Source organism: Varanus komodoensis, unplaced genomic scaffold, assembly GCF_004798865.1.
Source record: "Varanus komodoensis strain SLA01 unplaced genomic scaffold, ASM479886v1 scaffold9, whole genome shotgun sequence".
NCBI classification, from domain to species: Eukaryota; Metazoa; Chordata; class Lepidosauria; order Squamata; family Varanidae; genus Varanus; species Varanus komodoensis.
The window spans coordinates 4,648,672-4,662,962 of NW_025336598.1; the positions used below are offsets into that span (position 1 = coordinate 4,648,672).

General features: G+C 44.8%; 1 protein-coding gene across 1 annotated transcript in view; it reads right to left on the bottom strand.

Annotated features, from left to right (window-relative positions):
- Positions 1–12,559, bottom strand: part of PPP2R2C (protein phosphatase 2 regulatory subunit Bgamma) — a 212,042-nt gene extending 199,483 nt beyond the window's left edge. Inside the window, exon 1 of the mRNA XM_044417785.1 lies at positions 12,490–12,559. Coding sequence (XP_044273720.1) covers positions 12,490–12,559 — 70 coding nt within the window. The remainder of the gene's footprint in view (positions 1–12,489) is intronic.
- Between the last annotated feature and the right edge of the window lie 1,732 nt (positions 12,560–14,291).

Consider the following 14,291-nt stretch of genomic DNA (forward strand, 5'->3'; position numbering starts at 1 on the left):
ACAGTTCAGAGAAGCATCCTAAGCTCTCGCTGGGCAATCCTGGGCCTTGAGTTGAAACAAGAAGGTCAGGGGATGTGGAGGCTTGCTCTGATTCTTCCAATTCTGATTCATAATAGTAGGCAGGACTCGAAGACGAATATTGTGTTGGAGATACATCGGGATGTGAGATGGCAGTCACTGAGGTGGCTGGTGCATCCCGAGACATTTATGGTGCTTGTCACTTTTGGTGCATTGGTGGCTGTGGGCAGGGATACCCATAGGGTAGATAGTATTTCCACTGATATCCAGATTCATATTGGCCAGGTCCAAAAACTCCATATGGAGGTGGCATCCAATATTTGCTATGGTCTCACCAAGGTGGCTCGGGTTCGAAGGGTGGCAGATGCTGGATTGCTCCCAGTGAGGCATCCAGGGAGAAGTGTCCATATGGAGTCAGTGTGGGCAGATGGATTGGTCCATCGTGGTTTTGGATGGACTGTACCAAGTGCTCAGAGCGGGGCTGGAGACTGGATGGACACGCTGACCAAACTGGCCCAGTTCATTCCCCTGCCCAAGCTTTCTACCACACAGCAGATGGCGCACATACTCCTGACCCATGTATTCCATCTACATATGACCTCCTGGATGCCATGATCACAGATCGAGGTACCCAGTTCACTTCCCGGTTCTGGGTAGCATTCCTGAATCTCCTGGGCATCGAGCAGTGCCTTTCATCTGCCTACCATCCCCAGACAGATGGACAAGCTGAAAGAGTTAACCAGGTTGTGGAACAATACCTCCAATGTTTCTTGGGGTACCATCAAGACGACTTGATGGACCTGCTGCCTCTCACAGAGTTCATGTGTAACAATGCCAGACTTGCATCCACAGGTCACAGCCCCTTCTTCACCACCTATGGTTTCTATTCCCATGATCACCCATGCACCCCCGTCACTTCCCTTGTCCTCTCTGCCAACGAATGTGTCAGTACCATCCAGAAGACCCAGACCAAACTTTCCCAGCACCTGGAAAGGGTTAAGGCCACGTATAAAAAAATATGCTGACCGAAAAAGCCAAGAGAGCCCCAGTCTGTGTGTTGAAGATAAAGTCTGGCTCTCCACTCAACACTATGTCTCACCATGCCCCTTGGCCAAACTGGATTACAGATACCAAGGACCCTTCCAGATTCAACGGCAGATCAATCCCATCACCTATGAACTGGACCTTCCCCCCTCACTAAGGATACATCCGGTCATTCACATCTCCCAGCTGAAGAAACATCATGACGATTCCTTTCTGGCTACAAAGCTACGCCACCCCCACCAACCAAGGTCCAAGACCACGAGGGGTATCATGTGGCAAAGATCCTGGATGTCCAGACCATCCGAGGCTGGGTCCTTTACCTAACAGACTGGGAGGGGTATGGCCCAGAAGAGCATTCATGGGAGCCAGCTGAAAATGTCCATGTACCCGCCAAGGTCCGAGTATTTTACAGAAACCACCCTGACAAACCCCAGCCCTAAAAAGGGGAAGGGACTCCCCTAAGCTTTTGTTGGGGGGGGGGTACTGTCAAGACCTAGGGCAACTTCAGGGCTCCCTCTGCTGGCCAAGGGCTGGCAGAGCAACTCTGGTAGTTGCAGGATTCTGTCCTCAGTCCACTGCAGCTGCCAGGGCTCTCATGAGTTCCACCTGGGAAGAGCTATATAAGAACCAGCTCTTCCCCTCAGAAGCTGCCTTGGCAATGAAGGACTCCTGACATTGGTGAAGCCCTTCCTGGTCTGCTAGACTGGGAACTCCGCATCTGTGTCCTGCCTATGCTCCTGTTCCTATGACTCCTGGACCCCGCCTGCACCTCTTTTCTCCCTGACTGGTTTGCCTTCCTTGGTTTTCCAACCCTTGGCCTGCTCTGGACTACCCTACCTGTCTGTACAGACTTGGCTTGTATATTGACTTCCAGCTTGACTTTTGGACTGTGTATTAGACTTGTCATGCCCTGTCCACCTGGGTCCCGGTGCCTTTACCCTGTTATTCAGCTGCCCTTGCCCCGGATGCTGACACAAAGCAACTTCTTGAGGCACTTCTCATGGTTCTTGCAAGCCTGGTGAGTGAAGGCCTGGCAGTGAAGGCATTTGTCCATGTGTTGGCCCTCACCAAGACAAAGCAGACAGAGTGAATGGGGGTTGGTAGGTGACATCTTTGCTCCACACTGGACACACTTCCAAAAAACTGGACACTGCACCATTGAGAGAGATGGATGAAATAGAAGTAAGAGACATGATAGGCTTATTTTTTGTAATTTTTTTTAATGGGTGATAGTAGGGGAGGGGGAGGGGGAGGGGGAGGGGGAGTGAGAGGAAGGTACTTTGTGGTTGGAAACTAGAAAATGAGTGTTAGGGTATAAAGTTGTGAGATAAGTTGTAAAGACAAATAGAGTAAAGTAGGTTTTGTGAAAAAACGTGAATAAAGTGAAAGAGCTCAAGGCACAGTAAAGGTGGTCAAAAGCAGACTAGTGGGGGGGATTCTTTCCATTTATACCAGGGAGAGGGGGTGCAGAGGTCCTGCCAAAAACTGTTATAGCTATGAAATCTTCCCAAAAACAGGCACTGCACAGGCGCAGCACCCATATATGTGTGATGCACAGATACCACAATGAAGAAGTACTAGTTCCCCTTTACTCAGCACAGGTTAGGCTTCATCTGGAGTGCTGTGTCCAGTTCTGGCCACCACAGTTTAAGAAAGATGCAGACAAGCTGGAAAAGGTTTGGGGGTGGGGGGGGGCAACAAGGATGATCCAGGGACTGGAAACAAAATCCTATGAGGAGAGATTGAAAGAGCTGATCATGTTATGCTCAAGAACAAAAGACTGAGAGAAGATATGACAGCACTCTCCAAATACTTAAAAAGCTGTCACAAAGAGGAAGGGATCTCTTCTTGATCATCCTAGAGGACATGGAATAGTGGGCTCAAGCTACACCAGCCAAATTCTGGCTAGATATCAGGAAAAAAATTCCTGCCTGTTAGATAATTGGTTCCATTATCATACTGATCTAAGGAGCTTGTGGGCTCTCCTACACTAGGGACATTCAAGATTCAACTGGACAGCCATCTGAGAGGGATGGTTTAAACTGAAGCCCTGCACTGAGCAAGGGGCTGGACCTGATTGCCATCTGGCCCCTTCCAACTCTACTGTCCTGTGATTCTGTGACTTGTCCCATGTCAAATAAAACTTTGCAGAGTTCCACTTCATGAGGCCACTTCAAACCACATCTAAGAGTGGAGCTCCTTTCACTACAGCCTCTCCAGCATGAGGGAAGGAGAACATTCTAAATGGGATACAGTTTTATTGGTGTGAGATGGCTCCTATGCTTTCATTTTAAAAAAGAACTCCTTATCAACTGCTGAAATAGGTTTTGCTGATTGCTTCAGACAGATCTGGTCCCATTTGCTACAAGAACTGAAGCCCCCAAATCAGCCACCTTTGCAAAGTTGAAGCTGTCTACTCAGTGTTGTCCTGTCTTCTATCCTGGGAAAGGGGGCGCACTATGGATATTACTTCAATAAATTCCAAAGGGCACCTGAAAACTATGGTCAAGCAGGAAGAGGGGCCACTCCTGTGGATCATGATTTGCAGGATGATGTGGGGGGGGGGAGCGTAAGTCTATCACCTGGGGGCAGTTGGGGACTCCCACTGTTTTCTTTGGGTTTGGCAAGTATGATTCTAATGCATTCCTGTGGCTGCACCAAAAGACACCAAAATCTTATGGCAAGGTGGAAGCAGGACATTAATCAAATGCAGACTCATGTCCGTGAGCATGGAGGGGGTTCTTCCTTCATTCTGTAAGGCTGCTCAGCTTGATCTGATGCATTCCTACTGCTATTCTGAGGGACATCTAAAAATCATGGCCATACAGCAGGAGGAATGATTCCTCTGGAAATGGAATCAAATGGTGTCACTTTGGATCTTTTGGGGTATAAGCTAAAATACATCAGCCTCTTAGGCTTCAGTTGTTTTCAGTGCAGCTGCTGCCTTCATTTCACTGTATTCCTATGGTCACTTGGAAGGACACTTTAAAGATCACAGCTATGCAGTAGGTTGGGACAATCTTTGTGAAGCATGCATCCAATAGTGCCTCCGGGAATGTTTGGGGTAGTACCTCTAGGTCATGTGAGCTGTCTGGGGGCTGTTCCTGGTTTCATTCCAATGTATTCCTATGGCCGTTTAGAATTATTTTTAATGACTGTGGCTGTTAAGCAGGTTTATTTATTTGTTTAATTTCTTGGGTGGTTTCCAAACATGACTCAAAGTACAATAAAAAGAGATACAATAAAAATACAAATGCTAGAGAGAACAGTCTAATGTTTAAAACAGTTAATAGTTTAGACATCTAAAATAATTACAATAAAACTAGACCTCAGGCAGAAGATGTTTTGATGTGACATTGCTGAAGGGCAGAACAGTGTGTGTCCATTCTGCAGTCGCTAAGTTAGGCTGTTACTCTCAGGTATACTAGAGAATGCTGCCTTACCATTAGTTTTGAAGCAAAACTCAACTGATTCTGTCTGTGAAATTGGCAATTGTTTGGAACCAGTGTGACCTCATTTAGAACCTCTTGCCATTAGTTATAATGGAGCAGTGGAGTGGTGCACAATGAGCGTTTGCTGTAAAAGCCTTTTATAAGAATAGCGATAGTGTGACTGCTGCGCAAAGGGAATTTCGGCATCATTACCAGTTAGGACATCAAGATCGTGTCCCATCTGCTCATGCAATTACAACATGGATGCAACGGAGGTAGTTCGAGGGATTAGACGCAAGAGGAACCTCCATAGGAAATGGGTACTGGGGCAAATAGACAAACGGGTATACCAGGAGAAGGAGACCCCTTGCAGAAGGATTCTTCACAAGGCTAAGGCTGATTATGAGCTGAGACTACTAAGAATATCAAGAGCAATAAAAAAGGCTTCTATCAGCATGTAAATAGGGAGAGGAAGGGGAGCCAAGTAGTGGGACCGCTAAATAAGGAGGAAGGGGATCCAGTGACTGATGCGAGGGAACAGGCACAGATGCTAAATGACTATTTTGCCTCTGTGTTCTCCCCAAAGCAGGACGGGGGAGATCCGCATAGGAGATTAGATGAGGCCGGGGATGCAGGGGCACAGATTAGAGTCACCCCCCTAGAAGTTGAGGGACTCCTCAGGACAATGGATGATACAAAGTCTCCAAGCCCTGACGAGTTACACCCAAGAGTACTTCAACAGTTGGCAGGGGTTCTCTCATGCCCACTGGCGTCCATTTTTGAGGCTTCGTGGAGAAGGGGGGAAGTTCCAGAGGACTGGAGGGTGGCATCAGTGGTCCCAATTTTCAAAAAGGGTAGTAGAAGGGACAGGGGGAATTACAGACCAGTTAGCCTTATGTACATTATAGGAAAAACAAAGGAAAGGCTCATAATAGAGAGAGATCTAGTGATGCTAGATAGGGAAGGGAGGCTGGAGGTCATGCAACATGGTTTCTGCAATAACAGATCCTGCCAGACAAACCTTGTGGAATTCTACAACAAGGTTTCAAGGTGGCTAGATGGGGGGGATGCAGTGGATGTAGTTTACCTGGATTTCCACAAGGCCTTTGACAAAGTGCTCCATGATATCCTGGTTGAAAAATTGAGGAGTTTGGGGATAGACCAATGTAATGTCCGGTGGATTAGGGCATGGTTGACTGACTGAAAGCAGAGGGTAACCATTAGTGGGGAATCATCAGGATGGCGGCCAGTGACAAGCGGGGTCTCCCAGGGCTCTGTCTTGGAGCCAATCCTGTTTAATCTTTTCATGGAAGAAGGGGTAAAAAGTCTGCTGATCAAATTTACAGATGATACTGAAACCGGGACAGTGACCACAACTGAGGAGCAGGTACTCCAGACCCAAAAGGATCTGGACAGGCTATGGAAGTGGGCAGGAGACAACAGGATGGTGTTCAATGTGGGTAAGTGCAAGGTCTTACACTTGGGGCATAGGAATGGGTGTCATAAGTGCAGGTTAGGGGACAAGTGGCTGGAGAGCAGCACTTGTGAAAGGGACCTCAGGGTGCTGGCTGACTGCAGGCTAAACATGAGTCAGCACTGTGATGTGGTAGTCAAGAGGGCGAAAGCCACCCTTGGTTGCATAGTCAGAAACATAGCTTCTAGTTCGAGAGAGGTGTTACTACTGCTCTATATGACTCTGGTGCGCCAGCAACTGGAGTATCGTGCTCAGTTTTGGGCCCCTCATTACAGGAAGGATATAGCCAGGTTAGAGTCAGTGTAGCGTAGGGCCACAGGGTTGGTGGCCAGTTTGCAGGGAAAGCCGTATGAGGCGAGTCTGAGGGAATTGGGTCTCTTCAGCCTGGAGAAGAGGAGACTCCAAGGGGATCTGTTGGCAACATACAGGTATGTGAGGGGGTGTCACATGGAGATGGATAGAGACCTGTTCTCCCCTGCAGAGCAGGGCAGGACATGCTCCTACAGCATGAAGCTCAGGGAACCAATGTTCAATTTAGGTGCCAGGAAGTACTTCCTGACAGTTAGGACCCCGTGGGTATGGAATGGAATGGACTTCCACAGGAGGTGGTGGAGGCCCCATCAGTGAGGATATTCAAGGATAGACTAGACATGCCCATGGTGGGCATGTCGTGAGCGGAGCCGGCAGAAGCCAGGGGTCAGACAGGAGCCCCCTTCTAACTCACTCTGTTTTTATGTTTCTATGATGTTGATTAACATATTGTACACATTCCCTCACACGGCCTGGTGCTCCTAGCCCAAGGAGCATTTTTTGATCCTTGCTCCCCACTCTGTACTTCCTGGTATTTTTACCGATTGCAGCCACACCACCTCTTGCCCACTTTCTCTTACCTCCTCCACAACACAATGGCCAGCTTGGATGGTCTGTGCCCATATGTAACCACTATCTTCACCCAGCCAGGTCTCTTTAAGACAGGTCCACACCCTCATCTCTAACCAGATCATGAATTATCATAATTGTACTGTAGGCTAGCATGCCATTACAAAGGAGTAGCAAAGGGGATTGTGGGTAGCTCAGAGGGCTTTCCATTTTACCCTGGTTGGCAGGACAACCAGAAGGAAAGATGGTTATAAGACAACCTTCTCTCCTGCTTCTGCAACAGTATTTCACCTTCTAATGGCATATTGCCTGTAGCCTGCAGCACCTAAATTGTTGGCTCCCAAAACATAATTCACAGACATAATTCTCAACAGCACCTGCTGGAGAGCTGAGCCAGGTGCTTCTCCTTTACATTGATGGTCATCTGGCAAGGCAAAGTGGATGTGGTTGGAATGCAGGGGTGGGGGGATGGCTGCAGAGATGTTAAAGGACCCAGAGTCCTCTTCCCCATCAGTCACCAAGCCTCTCACCGGCCCCAAGTGCAGGGTGCCAGCCAGTCTTCTCCCTATTCAGCAGCAGGCCTGCCTATAGACTCAAGAAAAGGCTGCTGAAGAACCACGGCAGGTGCTTCTCCTCTGCAATAATGGTCCTTTGGTGAGGCAGTGGAAGCAGTTGTAATGTGGGGGGGGGGGCAATTGGCCCAGAGTAGTTAAGGACCAGAATCTAACATCCAGGGACTTCTTGTGGTTGGCATGGTCCTGCAAAGCAAGTCAGGCCAAGAGGAAGTCAGCAAACATATGTGAACCCCCAGTTGCACAACTGGTAACCTTCCCCATCAGATGCAGTTGCCCACAGAGCAACTGCAGGATGCCGAAGTGGGGTGCTGTGAGTGGTTACGCTAGGCACCTTTCCTAGCAACCAACCTTATTCCGCACCCAGTGCAATGAGTTGTAGCAGCACTGGGTATGGAAGAAGGGTTCTGCTGGCACAGCACATGGGGCCTGACTCCTGAAGTAGACCCCACAAACACTGGGAATGCTAGCCAGGGACTTGGGCTCAGGACTGCTGCAAAGCAGACCAAACCCAAGGAGCCAAGCCCATGGAATCCAACAGAATCCTACCCCCAAACAGATTCCTGGCACATTCCTAGTGACTGGCACCTCTTTCCCCACTCACCTTAAACTGTGCTCCTTTTACTACTTCCCCTACATTTTACCTCTTTGCATCTCTAGCAGTTCTCTAACCTATCCTGCCTTCCATCTGTATCACAAATCTGAATGAGACCTTTCCCACACCATCCTTCCCCGAAAGCTTTCCTTGTTCCTAAAGCCAGGCTTAATCTTGATTTCATTTTACCAACCCTTTGCTGACTACCATCTACCCCCTTCCCTCTTCCACTACCCCACAAACTTGTAAAGTTCCTTAATTGTAATCTGCTCTTTTAAAGTGTACTTTATTTTGAAAGAAAAACAAGGCTTTTTTGGAATTCTGATTGTAAAAGTGAAAAGCAGCCTCTATTTAAAAGATTTCTGTGTTCACTAATTAAAATACTGCTGTGATTGCTTTATTGCCTCTGAATTGTGCTCTTATGTATTTATTTATTTAAAACATTTGTATGCTGTCCTTCACTATCCTACATTAAAGACATAAGGCTTTGTGTATGAACATTCACAATACTCATTTCTTGAATATGAATGTTTAAGGAATGTTCCTCCAGAGGAATACAATCACATTCCAGTTTTTCTTGGAAACATAGAAAGAAGCCCCCCCACCCCCGGGCCATCTAGTCTGACCCCTGGCTACAGCCAGCTCCACTCATGACATGCTTGCCATGTGAATGTCCAGCCTGTCCTTAAACACCCTCACTGAGGGTGTTTCAACTACCTCCGATGGATGCCCGTTCCATGCCCTAGGGGTCCTAAGGAAGTACTTCCTGGCATTCACCTTGAATCTTGGTTCCCTGAGCTTTGCTGAATTGGAATGCATCTTGCTTTCCACCACAAGGGAGAAAAGTTCACAATCTACCTTTGTGTGGCACCCCCTCACATACCTGTATGTCACTAACAGGTCCCCTCTGAGTCTCCTCTTCTCAAGGCTGAAAAGACTCAGTTCCCTCAATCTCTCCTCATATGGCTCACCCTGCAAACTAGCTAGCATCCTTGTGGCCCTTCACTGCACCCATTCCAACCTTGCTATATCCCTCTTGTAATGAGAGACCCAGAACTGAACATAATACTCCAGTTGCAGGCACACCAGAGTATAGAGAGGCAAATATACCTCTCTCAATCTAGAAGCCATGCTTCTGGCTATGCATCCAAGGGTGGCATTCACCCTCTTGACTGCCGTGTCACACTGCTGACTTATGTTTAGCCTGTAGTTGACCAATACCCTGAGGTCCCTTTCACAAGTGCTCCTCTCCAGGCATTTGTCCCCTAACCTGTACTTATGACACCCATTCCTATGCCCCAAGTGCAAGACCTTGCACTTATCAACATTGAACGCCATCCTCCCTCCCCGGCCCACTTCCATAGTCTGTCCAGATCCTTCTGGATCTGGAGTACCTGCTCCTCAATTGCAGCCATCGCCCCCATTTTAGTATCATCTGTAAATGTGATTCTTGTTGAATTATTACTCAAATACTGCTCTTTATTCCTTTTAACTACTAAAGTATGAGTCCTTTTAATAGGAGAAAACCTTTCAAAGCAAAGCAACCTGTGATACGATATGTGTTGCCATGACTGAAATCAGGAATAGAGATTGGATTACTTGAGTGGCTGTGCTGCTCTTGTCATTAAACTCTATGGTATTCCTGAACCAACAACAATTAAACAGCTCTCACCTGTTTGGCCATCGCAACAAATTAGCATGGTAAGAAGGAACACTGGAACAGGCCATTGTATCTTATAATGGTTAACTACAGTAAGTCACAATGGTCAGTTACCTTGACTGGCTTTGTGCAACATAGCAAACAATGATAAAAATCAACAGTTGCTGGCTGTGTTTGGTTAACCCAGTCACTGCATCCACTACTTTAAGAAGGATTCAAATGAACTAGAATAATTTTAGAGAAAGACAACCAAGTTGATGAGGAAACTAGGAACTACTATGAGAAAACTCTGAAAGAACTGGATATGTTTATCCTTGAGAAGTGAATATGGAGGGGGATATGATAGTCATTAAATTCAAGTAATTAAATGATTGTCACACTGAAGAGGACCTCAGCTTGTTCTTTAAGCTTCCAGTTTGGATTACTGCAATGTGTTATCTATCCAGCTCTCACTGACTTCAGTTTGGGAACAGAAAAATGCAGCATCTTGCTTAGTGACAGGAACTGGGCAAATCTTACCAGGCTTCACAGAACTGAACTAGGCCCCATTCTTTTTTCAAGCATGATTTAAAGTTCTGGTTTGAGATCTTTTGCAAAAGGAAGAAAGGCAGGATACAAATGCAATGTAATAATATAAATAAGGTTACTATTAATACTAATACTTACACATTTTAAAGCACCAATGATCTTCTAGATGTTGTTGAGTTCCATTTCCCATAAGCCCCAGCCAGCATGGTCAATGGCTAGAAACTCTACAGTTGTACAACTCCAACAGTATCTGGAAGATGACATATTCCCCACCTCTACTTCAAAAGCTTGGGCCCCAGCTACTTCACAAATCACATTTTCCCAAAAGAAGCTGACAAAACATTAAGGTCTTGGAAGACCTTTCTGTGAGTTTCCACATCTTTAGATATTAAAATGGATTTGACTAGGGCATGGGCCCTCAAACTTCAGCCTGCAGGCCGGATCTGGCCCACCATGCCCATCTATCCGGCCCGCCTCAGAGGTTTTGGATTCGCCACACAGGTGCATGGGCGCATGGTGAGGAGCCAGCTTGCTCGCAAAGATATCATTTTGGACTTGCTCAGAGAAAACTATCTCTGCGTGAGCAAGCTGCTGCCTCACTGCACGCGCCCCCGCCCTGCGCTGGCACCTCCTTGGCCACCTGCGTCCATTGCCGGCACCTTAACTGGCTCCCTGTTGAAAAAGTTTGAGGACCCCTGGACTAGGGTTACATTTTTTAATGGCACCCCAGCTTTGGAATAGTCTTTCCAGGAAAACTAACCTAGCATATAGTCCAAGTTTCTTTTGGTTCCAGGTTTATCACTGTTTAATTAGCCAGGCATGTTAGCTCTATGACTTATTGTTTGGAGGTTTCTTGTAGTGGTGGTCATCATTTATTGGATGCAGTGTGTTGTGTGTTGTATATGGTTGCTTTATTTTTTGTAAGCCATCCAGAGGCTTTTAGTATTGGGATGGCATATAAAAATAAACTTTAAAAATAATTGAACTTCAGATGTGAGCCACCATGAAACATGAATGAAAAATTAATAATATGCAGAATCAACAATTTTCATTTTCTGGGGGGTTGAAACATTTCTAAATATGTAAAAATATATCCCAACAGAGTAAACTATTGTCTCCTCCCAGGTGATGATTACTGAGGACATCAAAAGTTCAGGTTACTCAGAGTTTTTATTTAAGCTGTGACTGCCCACATGTATAAATCTGTGTATCAAATATGGCTTAATGCTGTTGCCATGTTGCATATTTTTGCCATCATTATACTCCAAAAATGACCTCCTACTTTAAAAATATTTTTACTTAATAGTAAACAAAACATTAACAGAGGATAAGAAGCAAATAAACATAAGAATTCAAAGAATGAAATTAAATATGCAAGGAGAAAGGCTTGGAAGTAATACAGCAAAAATGACTGACATTTTACATATTGCTCCTTAAGATCAAGCACATGACTGGTGTTTCCTCTCCATATTGACTTTGTCAATAGCAATCCTATTGTTTCACTCCTCTAGAAAAAAATTCAGATCATGAATTAGGAAACATATCCTAGTTGATGAAATTTCTGAAGGCAATAGAATGGCATCCTGGTTGGCTAAGGACACATGCCACCACATTTAAGATGCTAGAGTAACAGATTAAATTCTAACAATTTCTGTGGGTAGTTGTGTCCATGAATGTTTATGCAAGAATAAATGTGTTAATCTTTAGGTCCCACAAGATCTATTTTTGATCACACAGCATAACACAGAACTTCATACTTAGAAAAGTCATGACCTGAACAGACAGGGTGGCTGAAGTTGCTATGCATGTCATTCATGACTGTTTTAAATCCCCCTCTCCAGTATTACATTATGAAGATAGAATTCTTGCTTCCCTTTAAACAGGTATTTGCTCATTCTAGTTTTCTTAACATCTACAACATTTACTGAAATATTACATTTTAATGTAACATTTCAGGCAGAAAGACACAAGCTCAAGGGATAAGAATCTAGTTTAAGGCAAAAATACTTATTTCTATAAATGTATTTTAAGGTTTATCCTAGCAACTCCATAATCCTTTAAGCTACCCTCCTGGTCATACCCTAACAGGTCTATACATTCCATTCAACAAGCTATCAGAATGATTTATTTATTTAATATTTTTACAGGAACCTGGCAAGATCTTAAATTTTAGCAAGATCACAGAGATTTGTTTACATCAGCTACACAACATAACACTCTTTTTTGCTTTTTTTTAAAGGCACTAGTATTCAGAAGCAGATGATGAATTACACCAGCATCTGTGTTACCTTCAGTCACATAGTTGTGGTCTCGAAGGAAACCATGGTTAATTTTCCGTGTGTCTGTATTGTCGCCCATTTACAGCAGGATTACTCAGCATGCCTGTCCGCAGTGGATTGATAGAATCAGCAGAGGTCGTCACAAGAGCACCATCCATGCTGCCACTGCCTTAGCAGAGGCAAGAAACAGACTGGGTCCTAGTGTACAGCATAATGAGAGTTAGTGATGCAGCAAAAAAGAAAAAGAAAGGTGGGAAAAGAGAGAGGGGGCACAAGCGCAGCTCCCAAAATCAACAATGCAAAACTCAAAATGCCGGAAGAGTCAAGTTGTAGAGGAAAGAGGCACTGCTGTCAATTCTCTCTCTCTCAATCTCTCTCTCTCTCTCTTTCTTTCCTTCTTTCTCAGGCAAGTGCTTGTTAAGCAAGCTCTGTGCAGGCCCTGATCTGATACCTTGCTGCTGAGAAATCCTGCTATCTGTGAAGAAAGTGGCAGGTAACAGATTGCAGCAAATGTTGCCTGGGAGAAGCTCTATGTTTGCTGTTGCAGCTACTGGTATCAGCTGTCTATGCTGCATCTGAGCAAGCCCCTCCCAGTCAGTCTCTCACTATCCAGCCTGGCAGAATTTGCATGAAAGTAGAACTAAAAAATGAGGACACGGATGACTATTTCAAGCTGTAGTGGCTGGAAACCAGTTCCTGGAATCAGAAAAGAAAGGAAAAGAAGGGTTGTGAAATACGTTTCATGTGCTCTGTGCTCCGATGGTGTTGGATAAACCTTTCATAAGCAACAAAATCATGACTGTTTTTGAATAATCATGTTTTGAATTATAAATACCATTAAAGCAGCCTAAACCTGTTCATTCACTAATTAACTGCTGTATCCATTTTTAGGGCAAAACTAATTAGATCTTGTTCACAGTTTTGTTACCCTCTTACTAATTGCTTTCACCTGTGGTCAAATCTTCCCTTCTTGCATAACATTCTAAACTTGGATTTGCAAGGAATGTAGTATATGCCATTAATAAGGGTTTCATTATGACAGTTGTAAGTCAACAGAACAATGATGATGAGCTTTCAGTGCTACTGGGAGGAAAAATAGTCTGATAACTTTTATATAGCTCAGTCCTGCAATAGTGACAGGCATAGTTTTACCAAAGACTTGTTTAAAAGAATTAGTGGAAATATATAGCTGAGCCTGACTGATTCTAGACCTATATGTTTATTATTTCCACATTATTGAAATTCATACTGTTTATTTTCATAAGATCACATAATTCAGATATTTCTGGTAATTAGAGACACATTTGTCTGTACTACCGAACTGCAGATTAATTAGCCTGGCATCAATCCCTGGGAAAATTCTGGAACAAATAATAGAACAGTTAATCTGCAAACATCTCAAAAGCAATACAGTGATTACTAGGTCAACATGAATTTGCCAGGAACAAATCCTTCCAGACTAATCTGATTTCATTTTTTGATTGGGTTACCCCGCTGGTGGACTGTGGGAATGCTGTGGACAAACTATAATTTGACATCAGGAAAGCTTTGACAAAGTGCTCCATGATAACCTGATTAGCAAAATAGCTAAAAGTGGGCTTGATGGAAGAACTATCAGATGAATTCACAGTTGGCTACAGAATCAGATTCAAACCATGCTTCTTAATGCCACCTTCTTCAACTGGAAAAAGTTCAGTCCTGGACCCAGTGCCCTTCAACATCCAAATTAATGATTTGGATGAGGAGGTACAGGTTTATCAGATTTGCAGATGACATAGGACCAGGCGGAATTAGGTGATTCTCTGAAAGAC